We start from the raw sequence: 27975 nt of genomic DNA on the forward strand, positions 1-27975 counted from the left end.
AAAAAAGTCAAAAGACAGTCCCTGCGCTCAACAGTTCATAATTTAATGACAGAGACAACAAGCAACAAGTTACACACAGGATAAGTGGGAGATAATTAAAAGAGGGAAGGTACTAGAATTAATAAGGGGTTGGGAAAGGCTTCTTGTAGAAGATGGAGTTTTGTTTGGAACTTGAAGAGAGCCAGTAGTCAGAGATGAGGAGGAAGAGCATTCCCGGTGTGGGGGACGGTCAAAGAAAATTCCTGGAACCAAGAGATTGAGTGCCTTGTTTGTGGAATAGCCAAGAGACCAGTGTCACTTAATTGAGGTGTTAGGGAGTAAAGTATAAAAAGTATAAAATGTAAAGTATAAAAAGACTAGAAAGATAGAAGGGGCTAGGTTACGAAGAGCTTTGGAAGCCAAGCAAAAAATTTTATATTTGATTCTGAAGGTAAGAGGGAGCCACTGGAGTTTGTTGAGTAGTAGAGATGACATTGTCAGAACACCACTTAAAGTAAATCACTTTAGTGACTGAACAGAGGATGGACTGGAGTAGAGAGAGACTTGAGGAAGGCAGAGACCCACCAGAAGCCTTGTAATCAAGTTGGCAGTAATTACAGTAGTTTCTGCAATTGTAGTAATTAAAGTGTGAGGTGATGAGGGTCTGTATCAGAGTGATGGCAGTGTCATAAAGAAGGAATCATATTGGAGAGATGTTGAAGGGATAAAATTGACAAACCTTGGCAACAGGTTGGATATGGGGGGGCGGGGGATAACAGAAAATGAAAAGTGAAGACTGACTCCTGGGTTGTGAGCCTGAGGGAAGCGGCAGGGAGGGAGTTAGTGATGCTTTCTACTACAGTAATAGGGAAATTAGGAGTAGGAGAGGGTTTGAGGGGAAGATAAACTTTGGTTTTGGACATGTTAAGTTTAAGATGTCTATTGGATATCCAGCTTGAGATGTTTGAAAGACAATTGGAGATGCAAGACTGAGGGTCAGCAGAGTGATCTGAGAATCATCAGCATAGAGGTCCATTAAGACCTTGGAAACTGATGAGATTACCAAGTGAAGTAGTGTAGAGGCAGAAAAGAAAAGGGCCCAGGATACAACTTTGTGGGACACATCCAGCAAAGGAGAATGAGAAAAAGTAGGCAAATAGTTAGGAAGAGAACCAGGAGAGAATGGTGTCCTGAAAACCAAAGAGACAAGAAAGAAGGAAGAAGGAAAAGAGAGTCATGAAGAAGGTCAAAGGTTGCAGAGAGGTCAGAGACAATGAGAATTAAGAAAAGGCCTTTAGATATGGCAAATAAGAGATTATTAGTATATTTGGAGAGAACAGTTTGGTGCAATGATGAGACAAAAACATGGATTGTAAAGGTTAAAAAGAAGAGAGGAAAGAAAGTGGAGGCACCTATTATTGATGACCTTTTCAAAGAGCTCAGCTCTGGGCAGAAAAAATATGGGATGATAGCTAGCATTCTTGGAAGGATCATGTGAAAGGTTTTTCGCGTTGGGGCAAACATGAGCATATTTGTAGGCAATAGAGAATGAGCCAGTAAATAGGGAGAAATTGAAAATAAGTGAGAGAGTAGAGATAATAGAGAGAGAAATCTATTGGAGGAGATGGGAAGGAACTTTGGACAAATTACTTAATTTCTCTGAGCTTCTGTTTCCTAATCTATAAAATGGGAATGAAGAAGCACCTGAACTTTAACCTACCTCAAAGGGTAATTGTGAGCACCAAATGAGAAAATGTACATAAAGTGCTCTGTAAACCATAACACAGCATATGTGTTAACTATTTTTGTTTTTTGTTGTTGTTATTATCTCTGAGCTCCTGTGGCATGAATTTTGATGATGTCTGCAAATCAACCTATACTAGAAAGAATGGGAAGGAAAGTCCCCACCCGTTTCGATTCTCAGAATTAAGGCATTTTAAAATAGAGTCTGGTTCCTGCTCCTTTGACCGTTATTTCCTGCCCTTTGGCATCAGCATGTGTCAAAAGTACAAAACGCAAGTCCACAGAATCTTAATTTCAAAATAGGAACCTCAGTAGTCATCTAATCCAGCCTATATCTGAAGGGAATCAATCAACCACTGTAAAATACCCAAGTGATTATCCTGAGTCTGCTTATAGAATTCCAGTAAAGACAAAGAAATCGACCATCTCTCTAGGCAGATTGTTCTAGTTCTGGAGTGTCCTGTTAAAATTTTCCTGACATCAAGATTAAATTTGACTCTTTGAAATTTTTACACTCTCCTGATTATGACCCCTGTGGCCAAACAAAATGCTTCTAATTCAGCTTACACATGACAGACATTTAAAAACTTGAAGATAATGCATCAAGCTATCACCCTACCCATTCTAGGCTAAACTGGTCCTTCATGATTCCAGTTGTCTTACCCTGGATTCTCTCCAACTTAGTCCTGAATAAAATAATTTAGATTTAAACAGAGTACTCCAAATGTAACATATTAGAGTACAGAGGGATTATCATTTCATTATTCCTGGAAGATAAGAAATTCGTTTTTATTGGCTGCCACATCACACTGGTAATATATATATTTTTAAAGATTTTTTGAGATTTGTGCTTACATTACATACATTTACCAATTACTTACTCCATGAGAGGAATTCATTGGAAAGTGACTGCAACATTTTACATCTACAGCAGCCTTCCATGCCTTTCTATTTTTTGAATGGACAGAAGTCTATTTCACTCTTGCTCTCATCCTCCATTACACTGAGGAAAAAAAGGAAAAATTTCTTGTGACAAAAACCAAACAAATTCCCTTAATGGCTATATAATAAATATATGTTTGTATGTGTGTATATATATTTCCATATGAAATACACACACATACAAATGAAACCTGATATACATTATGAAGACATGACAGACCTAGGGTACAGAAAGAGATATAAATATATGCTTCATATATGTATGTACATAGTTTTTGTGTATATAGATATATCGCATATTATATATATGCTTATGACATACATTTATTATAATGCATATACTATATGTTATACTATAAAGATGTATATAGTCTCATTCTGTACCCTAAATCTGTCATGTCTTTATAATATAAATTAATTTTCATCATCTGCATTCTGGAATCATGAATGGTCATTGTATTGGTCGTAGTTTTTCCAACTTTCAAAACTGTTTGTTTTTATAGTATTGTTCTTATTGTATAAAAAAATCTACTAAATCTGCTCATTGAACTTGCAGTTCATCAAAATCTTTAGATCTTTTTTCTTTAGATGCACTAATATTTAACTGATTTAAAGCTATACCTGTGAATCTGATTGTTTTTAATGTAAGTATTAGATTTTACATTTATCCCTATCGAATCTCATCCTTTTAGAGTCAACCTCTCGCCTTTGGATCTTAATTCTGTCATCCAGTGTATTAGACTATACCCTTTAAGTCTTTATTCAAATTACTGATAGATATGTTAAATAGCATAGGACCAAGTACAGATCCCTGGCAGACTCCACTGGAGACCTCTTGCCAAGCTGACACTGAACCACTAACCATAACTTTTTTAGTCTGACTATTCAACTAATTCAAAATCCACATAATTGTATTATTATTGAGTCTACATCTTGCCATCTTTTCCACAAGAATAGTATTAGAAACTCTGCTGAATACCTTATTAATATATAGGCAAAATATGTCTATATTCCTCAGCATACTAGTTTTATAATCTTGTCACAGAATGAAATAAGATTAGTCTGTCATGACCTACTCTTGATGAGTCAGTGTTGGTTCTTTGTAGTTACCGTTTCATTTCTTAACTGTGGCAGAGAAATTTTTGTGACAGTTTCACACACACACACCTTTCCCCACAGGTGCTGCATTGTGGGAGTTCATTTGGAATCTCCATCTTGAATGCTTTTTATTATAGGAATTCACTAGAGGAATTTTATTCACTCTCTGCAATTGCATCCCTAGGAACATTTTTATCCGAACTTCTATTTGGAATACCCTGTGGTTTTACAGGGAAAAGTTTAGGGGTTGTCTATGTGCTAAAAGGACCTATTTTCTTCCAGGACAGTTTGTTTTCTCACCTGAAGATACAAATGACATCCAGTTGATTCCATGTCTCCAGTTCCTTTTGGGAGAATCCCATGTGTTCTAAGAGCTCTTTTGGGACCCAAGATTCACTCGTTCATTCTTCTTTGGACTCTGCTCCTAACTCTTGAAAATTATTTCCTTACCATGTCCCAGTAGCCTCCTCACTATACAGCCCCTCTCATCTGATCTTTTAGTTCTTCCTTGAAATCTCTATTTTAAAGAAAGTGCCCAGGGCAGTGATGTTTACTTCCTTATTCTGACTCCACAAACTTCTTTCTCCCTTATGCCTTGTATGGGTAGCTTCTTTTCCCTTCTCTGCTTTTTAACTCTCTTTTATGTGTTTTTCACCAATTAGAATGCTAAATCCTTAAGGACAGAGACTGTCTTTCTTTTCCCTTATATTTTTATTCCCAGTGCTTATCACAGTGCCTGGCAGATAGTAAGTGCTCAATAAATGGTTGTTGACTTCTTGCCCTTCTTCTGAAAGAGGAAGATTATTTCCCCCTGGTATTTATTTATATTTGTTTTCATTATGTTCTTTTCTAATTTCCTTGGCACTCTAAGAAAGGTGGCAACCATGGGAATACTGTAAAGTTTTGCTTGCTTTTTAAATTTGGACCCAGCAGCTACAGACCACGGATTCTAGTCACCAACTGTAGTAAGACTAGGTCAGGGGTTGTGTCATGGACTTCTTTGGCATTCTCCTGAAATCTATGGACCCTTTAAGAATAATATTTTAAATGAATGAAATAAAATGCATAGGATTATAAAAGAAGCTAATTGTAATGAAATATAGGTGATTTTTTTCCCATTCAACTTCATGGACCCTCTGAGATCTATTCACAAACATCTTGACATCTGTGGTCTCCAAGAAAGAACTTCTGGTGCACACTCTCACAAAAGACTATTGGTATTAACATTACCTAAAATTTGTGATATATGAACTTTGCTGATATTCTTTGCAAAAGATAGGAGAGGAATTTAACTGGATAATGCTTGAGCTTTTTCAAGTCACCAGAGAGAAATAAAGAATTGAATATGTTAATAAATGTGACCAAAATATTCTAGTTGAGTTACTAAGGTCAAAAAAATATTGAATTGAGAAGCTAGTGTAGTAAGGCATTATTCAAGGGACTCCGGACTAAATGTCCAAATATACTTGAGGAAGTTACCCATGTGAAACTAGAGTGGCTAAATTTGCATATGAAAGGGTAAGGAAACCATTAAAGATCTGCAAAGACATTTTGCCAACTGGCAAAGGCTTTTGCCCCAGCTGTGTATTACCTAGGTTTACCTGTCTATTACTACTCATTATTATGATTCTGTCCTGATTTCTATAAAACACTGACAGTGCTCACTGACAGTGGCCCACAAAGGGCATCTGTTAATTCAGTGTCCTAGGAGGTAATGATGGGGTTCAGACTCTGGGAGCCTCCTTGAGCTCCCCTTGAATCTTCCCACTTAACCTGGCCTTGCTTACTCAAATCTAATCTTCTCATTTATTCCGGCAGTCTCTGGAAGCCCTTGGGTTTTTCATTAACATTCTGTTCAGGTCTCTGTTGCATGCCCAGACCCTGGATCCCATCAAAACCCCATTCCCCAGGATGCTGACCACTCCCATCAAGATCTGCCCCTACCAAGATCTCTGGATTGCCCCACCTGCTTCCCACCCACACCCTCCATTGTCTGATATCTCCTGATTGCCTCCAGCTGTTTCTGCCTTTGACTCTCCTTGGATTCCCTCCTGGGACTTCTCCTGAAGACCCTTCCTAAACCCCTCCTCCCATCACCCTGAACTACCAGACCACCCCCCAGATACCTCTATACTCTTTTCTGTATTTAAGTTCCATCTTACCTCCATGAAGGCGCTCAGATTCAATCCAGCTCAGACTCTGTCTAGCTGGGATTCTATTTGGCCCGCTTGTGAACACAAGTGTCACAAATGCTTAGGTTCCTTAAGAGGCAACCCAATTTGGCAAATCTTTAATAAACTTTGTTTTCTTTGGCTTTAAGAAGACTTGAGTCTAATTCACTCAAGCACGGCTTGGACTGTCAGTATTCTGGGGTCCCCAAGCACCCTGATAAACTCATCAGTAGTTCATCTGGAACTAGGGAACTTGAATTAATCAAGAAACACTATGTGTTCTCTTACTATTTTCTTACTTATCTTGCATATCAGCATCTTGTTAACCAATTGTGTACTGTTATTTCCATTTTAGTCCCAACTGAGATCCCACCTTCTATAGGAAGCCTTCCCTAATCCTTCTTAATTTCAGTGCTTTCCCCTGATTGATTAGTTTCTATTTATCCTGTATATAGCTTGCTTTGTTTATATTTGTTTGCATGTTGTCTCTTTCGTTGAGGGCTGGAACTATATCTTTTCCCTCTTTTTGTATCCCCAGTTCTTAGCATAGCACCTGGCACACATTAGTTACTTAATAAATGTTTCTTGACTAATTAGACAAGAAAAATAAGCAAAGTAAATATTGAGCAGTTCTGCTTTCTATCATCGATTCAAATTCACTTCCCTTCTTGGATATCCTTCCTTTCTCTAATAAAGCTAAATTTCATAGACCAGTCATCTAAGACCAGCATTGCTGTCCATCCCAAACCATCATCAAAGAATCCCCCCTAGAGTCCACCCTGATGTTGTTAAGATCCATGCTGTTGGAATATTAGCTACATAATTATGTCTTTCCATATGTCTAATGAATATCAATTATGAAATAGTAACTGTTTCTCTTTTACCTAGGAACCCTGAGGGTCTTCCCCTCCCAGGTTTTTTTTTTTAAAGGGGCCATCTCTTGTAACTATGTAACTATGTAAAGAAGCCTATTCATTGAATGCATGTATCTCACTCAAAGTGAGAATGTGATAAGACCTTAGCCTGAAAGGGTCAGGGTCTCACATTGCATCCTGGGCCATCTCCAGTCATCCTGATGAATATCTGGCCATTGGACCCATATGGCTCAGGAGAAGAAAGTGAGGCTGGGACCTTGCACAGCCCTCCCTCACTCAAATCAAAGTCAACTGCAAGTCATGTCATCATCTTGATGTCATGGTCCTCCTTGAGAACGAATGACAAACACAACAACAACACAATAAAACTAAAAAGAAAATAGAGACACAAACAACAGAAACCAACAAGACATTGTGGATTAGTGGACAGAGTACTGGGATCAGAGTGAGGAAGATTTGAGTAGAAATTCTACTTTGGAAACTTACTAGCAATGAGACCCTAGATAAGTCATTTAACCTGTCTGCCTCAGTTTCCTCATATGAAAATGGGTATAATAATAGCACTTAACTCCTACAGTTGTTGTGAGGATAAAATGAGATATCTGTAAAGCATTTTGTAAACCTTAAAGCACTATATGAATCCTTCTAATTATTATTTTGCTGTACTTACAACTTTTTCTTGTTCTTAGCTATAGGATTCCTGATATTATTTTATAGGACTATGTCATATTCTTATATTCATCATCTTTTATCTGCCTTTCCTTCCATGTTCAACATATTATTATTTTTATTACTTTTTTAAAAAATGTAGGGTAGATCAGAGAGTTCCTTTTGCATCCACACTATTCCCTTCTCTTAAGATTCCTCCTAGGTCTACTGTTGTAACAGTTACATTTGTTTCTAAAGAGTAAGTCTGCAAAACTATTGCTGAGTGTATGTCTGCCAAACTTACACCATGAATATAATTATTACAGTAGATGTGGGAAACAAAACTAGAGAAATTACTCTATCAGACCTTAATAAGAAATGCTTTATATAATAGATTGAATTTCTCATCACAACTGCCCAAGTAAACAGTTCTGATGTGAGTAAAACCTATCCGTATGTAAAAAGGAATCATGGACAGAAAGTAGAGCAGACAGTCAAAGACAGTCAAGACCCCATAGCCAAAATCGTGACATTTGTCTCTGTTTCCCCCTGAGAAGTCCTGCTTACCTCTCACAGTAGCAATTTCCCCATCCACATGAGCCATGCATTGCATGGCTGTGGATGCAGCACATATAGGCATGCTGATCCTCTGTCCCAAAACAGAGGTGGTCAGGTCTACAGTAGCAACATTCCGGAGCATCCGGGGATAAAGTTTCAATCTGGAAGAAATAAAACACAAAGCAACAGTAGATTTATGTTTAAAAAAAAAAGAGAGGGCTTTAAATGACTTTAAAGTTTACAATCAAGGTATTATTATTTTTAATATCCTTCCATTGCCGCGTTGAAAATTGCAGAAAAGAAAGCTGCTATTGATGTTTGTAAAGATGGGGTAAGGAAATCTGGCAGTGAATTATTAACTTAGTGGTTCCCTATTACCTCTAGGACCAAATATAAAATCTTAGGTTTGGCATTTAAAATCCTTTATAACCAGGCCTTTTCCTCACTTTCTAATCTTCTTACACTTTATTTCCCTCCACAAACTTGAAGATCCAGTTACACTGGCCCAGTCAATGCATGGGGGGAATGCTCTCCCTCCTCATTCTGATCCTTAGCCTTTTTGTACTTCTTCAAGACTCAGACCAAATCCCCACTTTTACAGAAAGTCTTTCCCAAGAGTGTTCCTTCCCTCAAGGATTAATTTCCAATTCATTTGCATGTCATGGCATCACCTCCCTGATGGCATGGTCCTCTTCAACAATGAGGGACAAACAATAGTAATGTCCATACGTAGAACATGCATATTTCATGTATGGACATTCTGGATTTTATGTTGTATTCCCCATTAGAATATGAGCTCCTTGAGAAGAGAGACAACTTTCCCTTTCTTTGTATCCCCAACACTCAGCATAATGCCTCACATGTAGCAAGTACTTAATATAATCCTTCTTGACTGACTTTCCTCAAGCCACTATGAGCTGATGCTCTCCAGGTCATAGTGAAGATTGAAAAAGACTTTGCCTGAGCACAATATATACATCCAAGTACATACATATCTTAACTTTGCATCTGTTGCTCTGCTCTATTTCAATTTCACAGAACAAGATGCCCCTCCCAGATTAAGCTCATCACTTCTAAACTTGCCACCATGCAGCTAACATAAGCCTAAATTGATATCGCCTCCTTCAGTCTCCTCTCCCTTCTGCTCAGAAGACTGGAGGGTGGAACATCAAACTTCTCCCAATACCTTCCCTTATAGAAGACAGAAATTGGATGTAAGTCACTCAGCTCTGCATCTACTGCTTTACCTGGTTTTAACTCCATGGAACAAGATGCCCCTGGCAGCATTCCCACTGGTGTCCCTCATGCCCCATCTCCACTTTCTTACCACTTTTTGTGTTCTCTCCCCTCAATAGACTGTAAACTCCCTGAGAGCAGAGACCGAATTTCTATTACCTGTGTCTTTAGCACTTAGCACAAACCCCCTAGTACATAGTAACAGTATCTGGCACTTAATAAATATTGACTGTATTGGTTTGGATATGCATTCTCAATCCTATCTTTTGTATTACTCCTTGTGTGCAAGTCATTATTGGTACCATGCTGTTTCTTGCATGTTTTCATCATTTTTATTTCAATATTTCAGTTGACCTTTGATTTATCACATTAATTTGTCTGAGATTGTAGTGTTCTAAGTTTCATAATGATATATATGATATCAACCAAGATTGGTTTTTAGAAGGCAGGCTTTTGCAGTAATAAGTGGTTTGGGAACACTTAAATCTTGATGGGTTTTCCTAAATGGAATCCAGATCAGTGTTCCCCAATATAATTCTGGTCTCAGATAATCATTTATAAAACTTCTCTCAAGTACACCAATAAAAATTTGACTATCCAGCTTCCTGTCATAATCTGGGTAACATACACTTTTCATCCATTTAGTTTTTCATCGTGGATGGTTATTCTAGTACCTTTCACATCATTCTTGTTCTCTAAGGAATGTTTTTAGTGTTCAAAGCTCAATGAAATTTATATGGGGTGTGTTTTCTTTATCAGCAACTATTTAAAAAAATACAATCTTCTTTCTAAGACCATTTAAAAATCATGCTATAGAAACCCATTATTAGAGTGAGTTTTCTTACAATGAGATTCCTATTCCAATGGAATAATATATCTGGTTAAAATAATGTAGAAGACATCACACTGGGTACTGAGTGTTATACAAAAATAGATATAACATTCCATTTTCAGGAAACTTATAATATAAAGTGGGGAAAAGCATAATCACAAATAATCAAAACATTAGGAAGGGATAAGTGTAAGGGGAGAGTTCTGGGAATGGGATTTAAGAAATCTGTGCCATGAAATACTACTTCCACATATGTAAAAATGAAAGGGTTTAGATTAGATTGCCTCTAGTGTCATTTCCAGCTCTTAATCAAAGATCTGGTCATCAAAAAGAACATTCTGTATTCATTGCTCATATTATTCCTCCTGTAGCAATGCTTCTTTTTTTATTAAAAAAAAGTATGTATATATGTATATATATACATAATATATATTACACATATAGTATATATTCTATATAGTCTATATTAGCTGTTCTTGATTCTTTTTTCATTATAATATCCTTTTTCCTATTTAGAATTTAATACATAAATCAAATGTATGAGAAAAGGTATACATTTTCAGATCTTCCAGTTGATTGATTTTTACCAATTTTCCCCTCTACCTCTTACTCTGTCATTTTTTTTTTCTTTTAATGGTGTCTTTGTTAATTAGAATGGTGCTCAGAAAGGGAGGGGATGTATACAGAGGGGAATTTTATTAATATGGAAACAAAACATGTTTAAAAAATCCAGTTTTTTCAAGGAAAGAATAGGGACAAGGACAAAAAATGAATAAAATAGGGAAAAAGGAAAAAATAATTTGGTAAAGAAATCATGAGCTATATAAACACATTCATATAACTATGTATATATGGATGTGTATATATGTGTGCGTGTGTGCATGTGTGTACACTTGTGGGTATGCAAGGAAATATTTTTTTTAACTCAATTTCATCCACAGATGATTATTAGGGCATGTGCACAAAAAAGGAATCTTCTGGACAGAAGAAAACACACAGACTATGAGAAGAAAAGACAGAGACAATAAGGTGCACATGAGACTGTTTAGGGAACCACACACACGAAGGGGCAAGCACCAGATGGAGATAATAAAACAGTGACGCAGACCTGATGGGGACAATCACAAACCTATGGAATTTGTCCTTTTTACTACTAAACAGATCAGCACAGCAGGAAGCCATACACATCAAGAAACAATCTAGACCTAGTACTATACTGTGAAATAAAAAGACTGTGTAAATGAGAGTGGAAGGTTTCTAGAAACCTTGAATCACATTATGTAGTACTTGAAGTCAAAATGACATAGAGTCCTGTGTAAGTAGGAAGAAGGGAGTTGAGTGGCTCAGATATGATGTTTTTGTGTGGTTAGGGATTTTTTGGGGAGGTTGGTCAGATTGAGTAAAATGTGCCCTATATTTGTTGTCTTATTAGACTAAATAACCAAAAGGGAGTCCTTTCTAGAACAAAACAAGTCAGATATTGTTTTTTCTATAGTAGAGGAAAAAAGTTTTGTAAGAGGCCCTCCAAAATTATACCTTGGTCCATCATTTGAGGAGTTGGAATACAATTAGAGAATATATTGCTTTTACATGTTTACCCACAAGTTCATCTTCACTACTACAATTTAACCATAAAGAGGCAGCTGGATTTGCAGAGTGTAGAGAGAGCACCAGAGCAAGAAAGGTCTGAGTTCAAATCCCATCTCAGATACTTACTAGCTGTGGATCCTGGACATGTCACTTTAACTTCTATTTATCTTATTTTCCTTAACTGTAAAAGGGAGATAATAACTGTAAAATGGGGCTTATAAATGGAGATAAATGCACCTACCTCTCAGAGCTGTTGTGAAGATAAGATCAGTAAGTGCTTATTCCCTTTCCACATTTCTTCAAAAACAATAGTAACCATAACATTTCTATTTATATTGCTATGTCCACCGTTATTGTATTTAGTTTTGGTTTTTTTGATTGGAGGGGGGAGGAGAGGGGGGTGGGAGACATTAAGGAAAAATCCAGATCCACAATTTCATCAATGTAGGGATGTCCCCTTTAATCTTCCTCCATTAAAGCACATCAGCCACTCATCTATTAATTTAGAGAATTAGAGAGTTGTCTGAATGACTTGTCCATGGTCACACATTTGGCATGTATCAGAAACAGGACTAGAATTCAAGAACCTAGGTCTTCCTGATTCTTAAGGCCAGCTCTCTAACTACTATGCTGTGATTTTGAGGTTACTTGCAAATAATACGTGTTTAACGTCTTTGCCCCAAATGCTCCCTGCTCTTCCAAATGTACTTCTTTCTAGCTATCCCTCCAAACTCACCTGTTTCTATCCACCTTTCCAGTCTCCTAGTTTTATAGTCAAGGCTTTATTCTCAACTTCTCATTCTCTCACTCTGCATATCCAATTAGTTGCCAAATCTTGCTGTTCCCATTTTCCCAATATGTTATATCTGACCCCTTTCTCAGTACTCACACAACTACCACCTTAGCTCAGAGCCTCATAATCTTTTTGCCTACATTATTGCAACAGGCTCCTTATTGGTCAATTAGGTGGTGAAGTGAATGGAGCTTCACACCTGGAGCCAGAGAGACATGAGTTCAAATGTGACCTCAGATACTTATTAGCTGTGTGACCCTGAACAAGTCACTTCACCCTTTTGCCTCAGTTTTCTTATTAGTAAAATGAACTGGAGAAAGAAATGGCAACCTCCCCAAAATGGAGTTACAAAGAGTAGGACATGACTCAGTAACAAATCGCATTGGTCTCCTTGTGCCAAATCTCTTATAACTCTCTAGTGCACCTCACATAGTGCTGCCAAAGTGATTTTCCTTTAGTACAGATGGGACAGCTCGTAAACTTAGCCAACTACAATGGTTTCCTATTATTCCTAGTATAAAATATTAATTCTTTGATTTAGCTTATAAAGCCTTAAACAATTTGGTCTCAAACTACCTTTGTAGGCTCACTAAAAATTATTCCCTCTCTGGCACTTTCTGATCCAGCCAAACTTGCCTCCGTTTCTCACCAAGACACTCCATCTCCCATATCAGTATTTTTGCACTGGCAGTATTTTATGCCAAGAATGTATTTCTTCCTCACCCTTCCCTCATAGAATCAATCTCTTCCTTTAAAATGCAGCCCAAGTACCATCTTTTCTATGAAGTCTTCCTTGATCCCCTCCCAGCTCCTGGTGACTTCCTTCCCAAATGATCTGTTATTTAACTACTTTATACATATTTCTATGTATTCAGCTTACATTTATGATGTGGACGTTCATATGGAGATATGATGTCACTGAGATTTGAATATAAGTTCCTTATAGGGAAGGATTGTTTCATTCTTTCTATTAGTATCCCCAATACCTAGCCAAGTACCTAGCACACAGTAGGCCATAAACAAAAACTTAAAGACTGATTCTGAATTTGATGACTTTTCTTTGTTTCTGAAAAGCAGCCGGATGTACTGGAAAGAATGTTGGACTTGGGATCAAAAGTTGGAAACTTGAGGGTGAACCAGGCTTCCAACATTCTCTAGCTACATGACTATGAGCTACTTAGAATCTCCAAGCCTCAGTTTCTTCATTTGCAAAGTGTTATTAATATAATCACTCACTGTGTACCTGATGAGGATGTTTTGAGAAAAGCTCTTTGCAAACTGTAAAGTGTTATAAGGAAGTAAGCAAGGTGTTTGATAATAAACGTTTGCTGGATTTAATCAACAAAAACTAGCATTTCCAAAGTGCTTTAAGATTTGCAAAGCACTTTTTATATGCTCTCTCACTTGATCCTCATAATAACCCCATGATTAGGTGACATTATTGTCTCCATTTTACATGTGAGGAAACTGAGGTCAACTGACTTGTCCAGAGTCACAGAGCTACAAAGACTCCAAGGTAGGATCTGAACTCGGGTCAAATAGCTTCTACCTACAGTGACTGGCCCATACTAGGTGCTTAATAAATGTTTATTCATCGATTGTTTATTAATTGATTTGATCCTCAAAAGAGAGGATAGTGACATAATCAGTATAGTTATTTATATTTCCATTTTACAGAAAACAGACTTACAGAGGTAGCAGCTTGTCAAAAGTCCCCCAGCCAGTAAATGACTGAGCTTAAAAACTAAAATCTATGTATTCTGACTTTGAATTCAGTGTTCTTTCAACTATACCCCAGTGCAAAAGGTCAAGATGCTTAATTTCACAAAAAAACAGTTTGATGGCTTCTTATAAAGGATAGCATCTAGAAAATCCCCAAAGTACATACATTTCAGCCTCGTGCCATTATGGATACAATCATAGATTCTTCCAGCTGAACCTCAGAGATAATCTCACTCAGGATCATTAATCTCCCTTCTCCAATCCCTAACAAATTTTCATCAAGCCTCCACTTGTTCACTTCTAAAGATGAGGAACTCATTCCTTTGAAGAAGTACATTCCATTTTTGACAGCTTTAGATTTTATAGAGTTGTTCTTCATGGTGACCTGAAATCACCTCGCTTTGACTTCCAACCATTTTGAAATGGACCACTCTCCCTCCATAAGTAGGAAATCAAAGGCTTTTGAACAACAATCTATTGCCCTTCAGGAGAATGTGGTCCCTTCTACAGGGGAGATGGAAGGGGAAAGTAGAATGATGAGAAGGAGAAAAAGAAGGAAGAGAATTGATGATCTTCATGATCTTAAATTCAGGATAAGGGTCCCATTGTAATCTAATTCTTCCTCACCTATAATATAAACTATTTGGCCTTTGAAATGCAAAATAAAGACATTCTTTCTTATATTTTCCTCTACAATTTTTAGAGTATTGTAATTTTCATTTTCTGTCACCCTGAATGTTCTGTCTATGAGAGTTTTCCTCCTTCAGTGGCCTCCACAGCAAAGTTATTTGGCATGTGTTTTAGAGGGGCATGTTTTGTTTTTTAACGCAGATCATCTCTGACTTCATCATCAGAATAACCAAAAAAAAGTATCATAGAAGCCGAGACATGCCAAGTTCTAGAATGCACTTACTATTTGTATATGGAACCATGAAACAATAAAGGCTTTTATATGAATCTGTAGAAAAGGTGCTATACGTGTTTGTGGATACTTGAATGTGCATGTAGGAGAACAGCTTTTTAGAAAGAAGGAAAGGAGGAAAAAAATGAAAACAACACCACAACTCTACTTCAAGGGTAGCATAGTTTAGTGGAAATTATACTGGACAAGAGGTCAATAGATTAGTTTCTATTTACAGCTCTGCCCTAAAAAGCTGAGTGATCTTGTACAAATCACTTCTCCATCTCCTCTGATCCCTTATTTTCTCATCTATGAAATGAGGTGTCTGAGTTCAACATTCTCTAGTCCCTGCCAATCCCAACATTCCACAATTCTCAGATACAGTAATGTATTTTTACATCAGGCTTAATGAGGCCCTTGGCCACTGGGTGGGACTGTTCTACTAATAATCATGTGAGCAGTTACTCTTCACAAACACTCAATTTCCCTTCCTAAGCATGATGCAACAGAGTGTATCCCATCGATGAATGTACTGGATAGTTTCAGATAATTTAACAGAACATAGAACAGGAAAAATAAATGTCACAGGAGAAGAAAAATAAATGTCCCTTTTGTTTTTTGGACTGTCTCTGTAATTTTAACAGTATAAGGAGCTCCCAGTGGGAAAACTCCCTCTCCCTGTTCAGATTGGCCCTCTGCTCTGTCACTCATAGTCTTTTAGAGAAAGGATTATAAGATAGATAGTCTAAAGGTCAAGATGTGGGCTCGAGTCCCATCTCCGATACATATTGGCCATAAGAATCTGGACAAGTTGTTTAACCTCTCAGTGCACAATTTTCTAAGATTATATATACTTTGATGATTGTTAATACACTTCACAATATTTTGAGTGTTGAGCCAAAAATGGAAACTATAGATATTCACACATTCAGTACATAATTATATGGGTCATCTTGAATATGTCTTCTTGGGTCAGTTGTGGAATATTGTTTAATCTCATAAACAATGCAAAGGATCAGTTTTTATCATATTTGAGGATGAGGTTTAACACTGCCTGAAATAGTTATGGCTCCCACTCTCTGAGTAAAATAGGGAAGTATGGCTAGAACCAGCTATATTTTACACCTCATGCTCCAACAATTAAAAGGATACTCAGTCAGAGAACTGGAGCATAATTTCTTACCTTGTACTCTTATTCTGTGTCTGTGTGTGCACGCCCGTGCGTGTGTGTATGTGTCACACATATGCTGTTCCAATATTTTTGGTGTAGTTTTAAGATATTTACATATATATATACACATATGTATATGTATACACACATAAAAACATATCATGCACAAAATATTTGTACATATCTCCATGCCACACAGCTATAGTAGCTTTGAACACTGGATAGGGTAGCGGACTTAAAGTCAGAAGGACCTAGGTCCAAATCACACTCAGTCACTTACAAACTGTGTGACCCTAGGCAAGTTACTTTCTTTGTTTAGATTTCCTCATCTAAAATATGGGACAAAGGGTGAACAGAATGACCACTAATGTTCCTTCCCTTCTAAATCTATGATGCTATGACTGTTTTGTTGGTTTACTATTTCTGATATAATTATGCTTAGCCAAATTCCCTCTTACATAGCTTTAATTGAGTTCTTGGCTAACTAATGGACAAGACCTACCTTTTTGCCTCTTATGATTTCTGGATGTTTTTATAGAGAGAGTCATATTATCCCTGGCATTGACCTTCTGGTACTGGTATCACCTACTTACTTCCCTCATATCCTGAGAAAGATACATTCTTTCCATCATTTCCCCATGATAGAACACAGTCAGGGTCTCTACTCAGGCATCCTGACATCTATTCCTGATCTTTCACCCAGGGCATAGGATGTGTTCAGGGAGGACCAGTAACTTTGGTGTGATGGCTGCCAAGTCTTTTTCAGGGCTGCTTTCCACCTTCAGTGTCCACCTGTTCCACCCAGTTCTCACCTGTGGCTCCAAATTCTTTTTTTTTTTTATTTAACTTTTAACATTTATTTTCACAACATTTTGGGTTACAAATTTTCTCCCCTTTTATCCCCTCCCCCCCCCAAACCCAAGCATTCTAATTGCCCCTGTGACCAATCTGCTCTCTCTTCTATCCTCCCTCTCTGCCTTTGTCTCCGTCTTCTCTTTTGTCCTGTAGGGCCAGATAGCTTTCTTGACCCCTTAACCTGTATTTCTTATTTCCCAGTGGTAAGAATATTACATTTGATCCTAATACTTTGAGTTCCCACTTCTTTAGCTCCCTCCCTCCCCACCCCTTCCCTTTGGAAGGCAAGCAATTCAATATAGGCCAAATCTGTGTAGTTTTGCAAAAGATTTCCATACTAGTTGTGTTGTATAGGACTAATTATATTTCCCTCCATCCTATCCTGACCCCCATTACTTCTATTCTCTTATGATCCTTTCCCTCCCCATGAGTGTCAACCTCGGATTGCATTCTCCTCCCCATGCCCTCCCCTCCATCCTCCTCCCCACCCTGCTTGTGCCCCTGTCCCCCACTCTCCTGTATTATGAGATAGGTTTTCCTATCAAAATGAGTGTGCATTTTATTCTTTCCTTTAGTGGAATGTGATGAGAGTAGACCTCATGTTTTTCTCTTGCCTCCCCTCTTTATCCCTCCACTAATAAGTCTTTTGCTTGCCTCTTTTATGAGAGATAATTTGCCCCATATAACTTCTCCCTTTCTCCTCCCAATATTTCTCTCTCACTGCTTGATTTCATTTTTTTTTAAGATATGATCCCATCCTCTTCAATTCACTCTGTGCACTCTGTCTCTATGTATGTGTGCGTGTGTGCATGTGTGTGTATGTGTACTCCCACCCAGTACCCAGATACTGAAATGTTTCAAGAGTTACAAATATTGTCTTTCCATGTAGGAATGTAAACAGTTCAACTTTAGTAAGTCCCTTATGACTTCTCTTTGCTGTTCACCTTTTCATGGTTCTCTTCATTCTTGTGTTTGAAAGTCAAATTTTCTTTTCAGCTCTGGTCTTTTCATCAAGAAAATTTGAAAATCCTCTATTTCATTGAAAGACCATTTTTTCTCCTGAAGTATTATACTCAGTTTTGCTGGGTAGGTGATTCTTGGTTTTAGTCCTAGTTCCTTTGACTTCTGGAATATCCTATTCCATGCCCTTCGATCCCTTAATGTAGAGGCTGCTAGATCTTGTGTTATCCTGATTGTATTTCCACAATACTTGAATTGTTTCTTTCTAGCTGCTAGCAATATTTTCTCTTTCACTTGGGAGTTCTGGAATTTGGCCACAATGTTCCTAGGAGTTTCTCTTTTTGGATCTCTTTCAGGCGGTGTTCTGCGGATTCCTTGAATATTTATTTTGCCCTCTGGTTCTAGAATCTCAGGGCAGTTTTCCTTGATAATTTCATGGAAGATGATGTCTAGGCTCTTCTCTTGATCATGGTTTTCAGGTAGTCCCAGAATTTTTACATTGTCTCTCCTGATTCTATTTTCCAGGTCAGTTGCTTTTCCAATAAGATATTTCACATTATCTTCCATTTTTCCAATCTTCTCGCTATGTTCTGTGATATCTGTCTTTCTCATAAAGTCCTTAGCGTCCATCTGTACCATTCCAGTTTTGAAAGATCTATTTTCTTCAGTGAGCTTTTGAATCTCCTTTTCCATTTGGCTAATTCTGCTTTTGAAAGCATTTTTCTCCTCATTGGCCTTTTGAACCTCTTTTGCCAATTGAGTTAGGCTAGTTTTCAAGGTGTTAATTTCTTCAACATTTTTTTGGTTCTCCTTTAGCAGGGAGCTGATCTGCCTTTCATGCTTCTCTTTCATCCCTCTCATTTCTCTTCCCAGTTTTTCCTCCACCTCTCCAACTTGACTTTCAAAATTCTTTTTGAGTTCTTCCATGGCCTGAGTCCATTGGGTGGGCTGGACACAGAATCCTTGATTTCTGTGTCTTTGCCTGATGGTAAGCATCGTTCTTCCTCGTCAGAAAGGAAGGGAGGAGGTGTCTTTTCTCCGAGAAAGTACCCTTCAATAGTTTTATTTCTTTTCCCTTTTCTGGGCATTCTCCCCAGCCAGTGGCTTGACCTCTGAATATTCTCCTCACACCCACCACGCCTCCTGGTCCTCCCAGCCAGCGTTTGGGGACTGAGATTCAAATGCTGCTTCCCGCCTTAGGGCTTTTGGCAGGGGCAAGGCTGCTATTCAGTGTGAGAATTAAGTTCAGATGGTCAGGTCGGGGCAGGGCCGCCTCTCAGGCTTTGTTCCCTCAGGGGGTTTATGCACAGACCTTCCACAATGGATCCAGGCTCCCGCCGCTTGGGGAGCCCCTGTCTGCAGCCACCTCTCAGCTTCTATCTCCCGGGGGGGCCCGAGCCATGGGGGCACCCCACTCCCCTCTCAACCCGCCAAAGAGACTCTCTCACCGACTCTCGTCACCTGTGGGTGGGGGGGGCTTGTGCCGCCGCTGGAGATCCCATCCCTAAAGCCTGCTCGGATCTGTACCTCTCGGAGCCGCGGCCGCTGCAGGTCTGGGCTGGGGTCCGTATCTGCAGCGCGACGGACCTTTTGCGAGAGGTTTGCAGGTCCCTCTGTGGGTGGAGGGACCCTCGTGGCCGCAGGATATCTCGTCCCCGTAGCCCGTTCGGATCTCCTCCTCACAGTGTCACGGCCGCTGCAGGGCTGCACTCAGCTGCCAGTCCCGGCGCCCAGTCCACAGCGCGAAGGACCCCCCGCGAGAGGTTTGCAGGTCTCTCCAGAACAGAAATCTCCCTCGCTCCAATATTCCGTGGCGTCTGGGTGCAGAATTCACCGTGGGTTGGTCCCCTCTAGCCGTTCTGTGGGTTGTGGGTTCGGAGCTATGTGTATGTGGGTCTTTCTACTCCGCCATCTTGGCTCCGCCTCCAAATTCTTAAATGTAGCATGAGCAGCGGCTACACTCTGGTAAACCATTTGGGCAGAGGGGCAAAATCGGGTTGAGGCTAACCAAGCAGTCTCAGATCCATTAGTGAGTTAGGGGGGTGTCTACCCCAAGCATGTGAAGACTTCTCCTGGTGAAATGGGCAGATGAGAACAATTTGTTCCAACGACCATGAAGGCAGCTGAAGCAGGGGATGTGGAGCACAGTGTGGATAGTCTACCAATGCCATGCCAGGACACTGAATCGCTTCCATGTGAACTGTCTTAGGAAGATTCTGAAGATCACCTGGCAGGAATAAGGTACCAGATGCTGAGGTCCTTACTTGAACTAAACTGCCAAGCACTCAAACTATGTTTCAGAGAGTGCAACTCCGATAGGTTGGCCACATTGTTGAAATACAAAATGTACACTTGCCAAAAAGACTATTTTATGGAAAACTTGCATGGGGCAAGTGATCACATGGTGGGCAGAAGAAGTGATACAAGGATACTCACAATGTCTCTCTCAAGAACTTTGGAATTGATTGTATGACATGGGAGACACTGGCACTGGACTGCACAGCATGGTGTACCCACATCAAAAAGGGTGCTGCTGTATGAGCAAAACAGAGTTGAAATGGCTCAAGGGAAACACAGGATGCGTAAATTTATAGCATCCACCCCAAATGTTCACATGGACTATCTGTGCCCAATCTGTGGTAGAGCATTCCAAGCTTGAATTGGTCTGATCAGCAACAGTCAGACACATTGAAATTTGACTTTATCATGGTGATGCCATTTTGGTTCTCTTTGAGAACAAAGGACAACAACCTTTCTCTCACCTAGATGGAAAAAGTGGGTAAAGGGCAGAAGATACCACTTTCAACAAGCTTACGCACTGTGTTTTGAATTACTTTGTTTAGTTTCATGAAATGAATTGAGAGGTGGATGAAACCTTAGAAAATATTTAAACCAAACATTTTTAGATAAGGCAACTGAGTCCCAGAGAAGTTAGATAACTTGTTCAACATTACTCAACTAAATAAGCCAAAATTTGGACCCACATCTACTGATTGCAGCCCAATGGTCTTTTAGGGAACCATGTTTCAAAAGGAATATGCCAACAATGCAAAGTAACCAATCACAATCAAAGGAATTTAAAGGGTAAACAATAAGACCTATAAAAAAAAGTGCAAGGAATTGGAATTTTTTAAACCTGGGTAAAGAATGCTCATATTGCATCAGTAAGACATTTAACAGTGCTCTATTGTTCCAGAAGAGTTATTTCAGCTTTCTAAATGCCTTGGCCCCACCTACATAGAATCTAAATATGTCTTAACTTTGGAAAGGACATACAGATGGAGATTGTGAAACATCTTTCCATCTGAATTTTTTTTCAGCAGAAGATAGGCCACTGTCTTTGCAGGTACAAAGCTAGAAAGCAAGAGGTTCAACTCCAGGGATCATCTAGTTACCTATTTCTATGGTATCTAAGTGAGAAAAATGTTGAAAATGTCACTGTGTAACTTCAAATCACCTTCTGAATAATAACTTAAGAGAGTTTTGTTTCTACTCACCTGTTATTTAGAAGAATGAGAAAACCATATTCACTATACAAGGCCCTAGGTAATGTGGCAGGAGAGTTTCATAATTCTTTATAACCATAGGTTGTATTCTTAAATGTCTACCCTCTAGAATTACCTTCCATCAATGACCCTTCAGTTCTGAGAAAGCCACAAAAGACTCAAGAGAGTGATGATTGAAAAGGGCACTTTGTCTGCATCAACGTGCCATAGCAATAAATTACCATTAGTCCTAAATGTAGCACAGAGAAGGGAATGTGATGCAAATGCTAACAACCTGATATTTGCCCTCTGTGGGGCTCTAGCCTTCAGTAGACCTCGTTCCTGTAAGTTGGCAGATGAAAAGCAAACACCATTATCCACATTGGCTTTGGTCTCTGTACTGAAACTGGAGCAGGAGAGTGTCCCAATCAGTAACAGGGAATGACCTGTGGCTGGAGAGTGAATGTTTCTGAATGTTTCTTTCCGACCTTGTAAACAAGAGTCAAATGCCTTTGCAGTGTTCCTGGTGGAGAGTCTCACCTTAGATTTCTAAGATTTAATTTTCTTCCAGTCTTCATTCGAAATTCAGAATGAGAAAACTGCGTATTGATTCCCCAGAAGTCATCAACCTAAAGCCACTTGATTTTGATTAAAAATGCTTTCTTAATGCTTCATGGTCAGCTATTTTAGAATATGTAGTGAAACAAACAAGGGTCATCAGATATTTTATAAGGTTAAAAAAAAGGACTTGGAAAAAAAAATGAAGTCCCAAATGTCCAGACATAACATGGGCTATATTCCCCGACCATTAACCTCCCCTAAAACTTCAAGAGAAAGAAAAATCTCTTTCCAAATAAACTGTCTTCAATGAGGAGAGTTTGTCTTTTTTTGTTTAGTGAACAAAAAATTCATCTAAAACTAGAGAACAGACGTGAATGAATGAATAAAAAAATAACATTTTCAACGATTACTGTGTGTATCATACATTATTAAGTACTGGGGATGCAAATTGATGGTCCTCTCAAACATTGCATACCAACATTGCAGAGTAAGCAATGACAACCAAAGAAATTTAAACAGTACAAAGTAAGATCTTTATAAAGATGCATGGAATGGCAATTTTTAAAACCACTTAAACATCTCAGAGACCAGAGCTGTAAGTCAGATGGAAAGACCCCAGAGTCAGTAGAGTGCATCGGTAAAGCATATGGTAGTAGTACAATCAAAATCATGATCATCAACACTGAGTTCACTTCTATCCAATCCCTGAGACACATTCTAAGATTCTACCAGTGTTCATAGAGATAAGTAGGACACAAGAGTTCCACTAAGTGCATTGTCGTATGCCGGCCCAAAGTCAAGAATTCTGTGCGACCCTAGGCAGCCCTTTTTGTCTCAGTTTCCTCATCTGTAAAATGAGCTGGAAAAGGAAATGGAGAACTACTACAATATTTTTGCCAAGAAAACTTCAAATGGGGTCACAAAGAATTGGACATGACTGAAAAATGACTGAACATCCAACCTGGCACGTAACACTTAATAAACACCTATTTGTTTATTCGTTCATTTATCATCATCAAGGACACAATGACATATTGTGGCACATTGTGGACACAATGCACATACTATTTTCCTACATAGGACAATATCATTGCTGATAGTAACGTACATGGTGCAGCCCACTTATTTCTCTGTTCCCTCATTTCTAATACTGAGTGACAGTGATTGAATGGAGAGAGGGAAAGTATCAATTTCATGTAATTACACTGGTTATGAGGAGTCATTTCCCTGTTCTTCAATATTTATCTTCATGATGAGAAGATACAAGTTATCCTGCCAGCTATCTTTGAAATAGTAAAATATCAAGGGAATCAGCTCTTTTAGGAGGAAGGAGGAAATATTTGGGAGGAGAGATGAAATGGCTCAAAGATTAAAGATTGAGCCTACCTAGATGAAATTGAAATCTGAAGTGCAGAGGTGCTTAGGCAGCAGGCAAAATGAATGATAATAGAATGCTGGTAGAATGAGGATGTGATCTCCAGAGGCTTCTCCCAATAAGTTTGCTATCTTGTACGCAAGGTAACTATTTGGAAAAGCATGGTTAAGGGAGAAGAACACTGTCATAAGTGAGTGGAAAAGAGAAAAGACTTATCTGAAAGGGTCACGATGTTCATATAGAGTCAAATGTAAAGTTCTGACCCTTCCATGTGAGGTAAATACCACCACCTGGATAGGAAATGGGCGCATTAAGCAAAACAGGGATACTTTGAAGATATGGTAGTTTAAATCCCCTGATTCTGGAGATTTTAAAATATATAGTATAAAAATGTTTAGAAATCCATTATTTTTAAATACTTAGCAAGAGGCATAAAGGATGGGCAACCTGGATGGGTTGTAATATACATTACTGGAGGAGACACCCACATAAGTGAGATGACACATTTATTAAAGTAGGATTTTTAAGGTCCACTTCAGGATATTTTTATATTACATACCACAATCTCCCAACAAAAAGCACACAGACGTACATCAACACACATACACATAATCTGAAAGTATATTTAGAATCTGTCAGCTGTATAAACAATATACATACATACATATATATAAAATATACATAAGCACACACATATATATGTATATGTATATATATATATACACACACACACACACACACACAATTGCCTTACCTTGAAAATGCTGCAACATTATCAGCTAAAGTTTCTTGATCATTAGCACCGGATCGATAATAATCATAGATGGGCTTTGGAAGAACTGTCTTTGCATACTTCTCGAAATCATCAATACAAACAGGCCTGGGAAACATTTTTCAGGTTCTTGAGATCCCACTGCTTTCCTGCTTTGCTTCTCATATATTCATGATCCCTTTATGTGTAAATCATTAATATGACAAATTTCCAAAGTTCAGTTCAGGAACACGTTACAAAAAGTGTGCAAACAAGTGACTGAAAGGCCACTTAGACTTTGACATCCCATGAGGACACAGTCTACAAAAGAATGTCTCTACCCAATTCACATACACTTTGCAAGAATCTCTCATGAGAGGCTTGTAGTCAGCAAAAATATATATATTGGCTGCCACCACCAACCTGCCTCTTCAGGTGACATGTCTGCCATAAAAGTATGTCTTTGGATCTTATTACTACAGAGTCCAGGTGAAATATACATGGGTTACAGGGGCAGCTAGGTGGTGCAGTCGATAGAGCACCAGTGAGGAGTCAAGAGGACCTGAGTTCAAATCTCACCTCAGATTCTTGACACTCACTAGCTGTGTGACTTTGGGCAAGTCACTTAACCCCAACTGCCTCATCCTGGGTCATCTCTAGTCATCCTGATGAATATGTGGTCACTGGATTCAGATGACTCTGGAGGAGAAGTGAGGCTGGTGACCTGCACAGCCCTCCCTCACTCAAAACAAAGTCAAGAGCAAGTCATGTCACCATTTCTCTGATGGCATGGTCTTCTTTGGCAACCAAGGATGAACACACATGTGGGTTACAACAGAAGGAAAGGAAGAATGTAATTATAGAAGTCAATGTGATAAAATTAAAGAAAGAACTAACTCTGATGTCAGAAAACTCAGTTTTAGATCTCACTTCTAATACGCGCTACCAAGGAAGCCTAAGTAAGGTGACCTTTTAACTGTGCTGGGTCTCAGCTTTCCTTTCTGTAATGTAAGGGAGTTGGCCTAGATTAAAGGGGGGTGAGGGGTGGGAAAGAATAGCATTTATCAAATCCTGCTATTGCCAGGTACTGTACAGAGTGCTTTGAAAAGGGTATTTCATTTGATCCTACAACAACCTTGGAAGGCAGGTGCTGTTATTGTTCCCATTTTACAGCTGAGGAAATTGAAGTAGAAGGGATTGGCCCAGGATGCCCCAGTTACTAAATATCTGAGCTGCCTCTTTTCAACTCTAGGTGTATAATCTTATTGGCCTGCTTATTTATTTGCATTAATAATAAACAGGACTTTGAAAAGAAGAAAGCACAGCCCTAAAAAGTAAGCTAATGTAGGAAGTAGTTGTAGAGGGGAAAAGAACATTAAAGAATTAGAGATCATACCCTATTTGAGTCCTAATTTCTTAATTTGCTAGACCAGATGATCTATAAGAGTCCTTTCAGATTTGGAATCAGAGGCAGTGTTTAGTTTATAGACTGGGCCACTTGGATAGGGAAGAAATGAGTTCAGAGCCTAACCCCATGATTTATTCTGTAATCATGGGCAATTTATTGAACCTCTTTGTACCTTTTTGTTGTTTAGTTGTTTTTAGTCATGTCTAACTCTTTGTAAACCCTTTTGGGGCTTTCTTGGCAAAGATACTGGAGCAGTTTGTCATTTCCTTCTCCAGCTCATTTTACAGATGAGGAAACTGAGGCAAACAGAGTTAAGTGACTTTCCTAGGGTCACTTGGTTAGTATCTGAAGACAGATTTGAACTGAGGTCTTCCTGACTCTAGGCTCTTCAGTCTATCCACTGTGCCACCGAGCTGCCCTCTTTGTGCCTAAGTTTCTTCATCTTTTAAATGGAGATGATAATAACTATAAAACACACCTTATTCTGCTGTTGTGAGGTTCAAATGAGACAATCTATATGGAGAATTTTGTAAATATTAAAGCAATAAATGTCTCATATATGAATAAAGTATGAAATTAGGTTACTGGGAGAGTGAGCCCATACTTTATACAGACCGATAGTTATTACAAGAATTGTAACTATGGGTCTAAACAAGAAGGACAGATCCATGCGGGCACTGCAGTGTGATTTTTGTGGCTGCTAAGAGCAATACAAGGGTGCAAAAGGTTAGGAAATTGTTCCAAAATTGCAAGAATGAACTAAAAAGGAAGAGTAACCTGGGAAATACAAGGAAACATCTGTACTTCAATGAAAAGAGATGCAGAGGAGAAAAGAAGTAGATATTTATGTTTAGTTAGATAGAGCCATACTGGTGAGGCCTCTTTTGGGAGTGAAGAAACTTGGGGGAAGCACTGGTTTTTTAGTTGAATAAAGGAGGAGACTTGAGAGCTGAATAAACAGGAAGAAGGGATGCTAGTCACCATGGGAGTGAGTGGCATGATGAAAGAAGGATTAATAAAGAGCCTGTCTGAAGATCTACTCTAGACTGACCCTGTAGGCTTGAGAGGAATAAGAGTAAGGTGAGAAGGAGGAGGAGGAAGAAGAAGAAGAAAAAGAAGGAGGAGGAGGAATAGGAGGAGAAAGAGAAAGAAGAAGAAGAAAGAAGGAGGAGAAAAGAAGGAGAAGAAGAAAGAAAAGAAGAAAAGAGAAGAAAGAAAGAAGAAGGAGGAGGAGGAGGAGAAGAAAGAAGAAGCAGTAGTAGAAGAAGAATGACTTAGAGTTGAGGGCAATATTAACATATTTTTGGAGGGTCACAACCACCCACACCTCTCACTTTGTGCCTGGCTACCACAGTCTAATAAGGCTAAACTCCCCAGGTCAGACTGTATCAGACTGCTATTAGGCTGTGAAGTTGCCAGAAGCCATGGACAGGAAGCTAGCCAGGAAGCATCAATGCAAACTGCTACTGCTTTCCTAGATTTCAGAGACCAAAAAGCACTACTGTCAAGGCCAAGACTAGAACTTGGGGTACCCATAAGAGAGGCTTTGGTGTGGGCTCTTGTACTGGCTCCATCCCTAAAACAACCGGCAGTCACAAGCTGGCTCCTTTCAAGATCTATTCTTCTTCCTCTCAGATATAGCTGAGCTGCTGCAGACTTGATGTGTGACTACAGGGTGCCATCCATAGCAGTCTTGCCATGTCTCCTTCTGGCCTCTCCTCTGGTGCATTTTTGGCTCCTGCCTCTGCTGATCCTCAAGAGTCAGCATTTAGATTTTATTTTGTTTTGTTTTATGTTTTATAGAGTGGTAAAGAAGAGACTTTGAATTACCTCAATCATTCTCACTGAGTGTCAATGGGAAACCCACTCACTTCTCTGGGCCCCAGTTTCCTGTGGTAAAGGGAAAGGGAAAGGAATTTTGTGAGTAAAACCATTAAAATGGTATTTAATGTTATAGTTAATTGAATTTGGAACTATTCAAAGTAATGGAACCAAAGATTAGTCATATGACTTGAAGAAAGTTGTCTGATAGAATGTCCCATGTCTCTTTCCTTGGCCCATTGATGTTCACTCAATATTTTCATCAATGACTTGGATGGAGGTATGGTTGTTGCATACTTATGGAATTTTAAGATGATGATACATTGGATAACAAAAGCAGGAAAAAACTCCAACAGTTCACCTGGCTAGAACATTGGTTGAAATATAATATGAAAAAAAATGTAATAGGAATGCATGTATATAAAGTCCTAGACTTGGATTAAAAAAAACAAACAAATAAAAACTTCACAGGTAAAAGATGGGGAAAGTGTGCTTGAAGA

General features: G+C 38.8%; 1 protein-coding gene across 3 annotated transcripts in view; it reads right to left on the reverse strand.

Annotated features, from left to right (window-relative positions):
• The window catches only part of HAO1 (hydroxyacid oxidase 1), a 75738-nt gene extending 51267 nt beyond the window's left edge, over window positions 1-24471 (reverse strand). Inside the window, exons 1-2 of one of the 3 annotated variants that reach the window (XM_072634426.1) lie at window positions 24250-24469; window positions 8024-8175 (exon numbers count right to left, since the gene is read on the reverse strand). In XM_072634426.1, the coding sequence (XP_072490527.1) occupies window positions 8024-8175; window positions 24250-24386 (289 nt within the window). In that variant the 5' untranslated portion in view covers window positions 24387-24469. Of the gene's footprint in view, window positions 1-8023; window positions 8176-24249 lie in introns of all 3 variants that reach the window. The other 2 variants (XM_072634427.1, XM_072634428.1) reach the window with 2 other exon arrangements.
• Between the last annotated feature and the right edge of the window lie 3504 nt (window positions 24472-27975).

This window comes from Notamacropus eugenii, chromosome 1, assembly GCF_028372415.1.
Source record: "Notamacropus eugenii isolate mMacEug1 chromosome 1, mMacEug1.pri_v2, whole genome shotgun sequence".
Lineage (NCBI taxonomy): Eukaryota > Metazoa > Chordata > Mammalia > Diprotodontia > Macropodidae > Notamacropus > Notamacropus eugenii.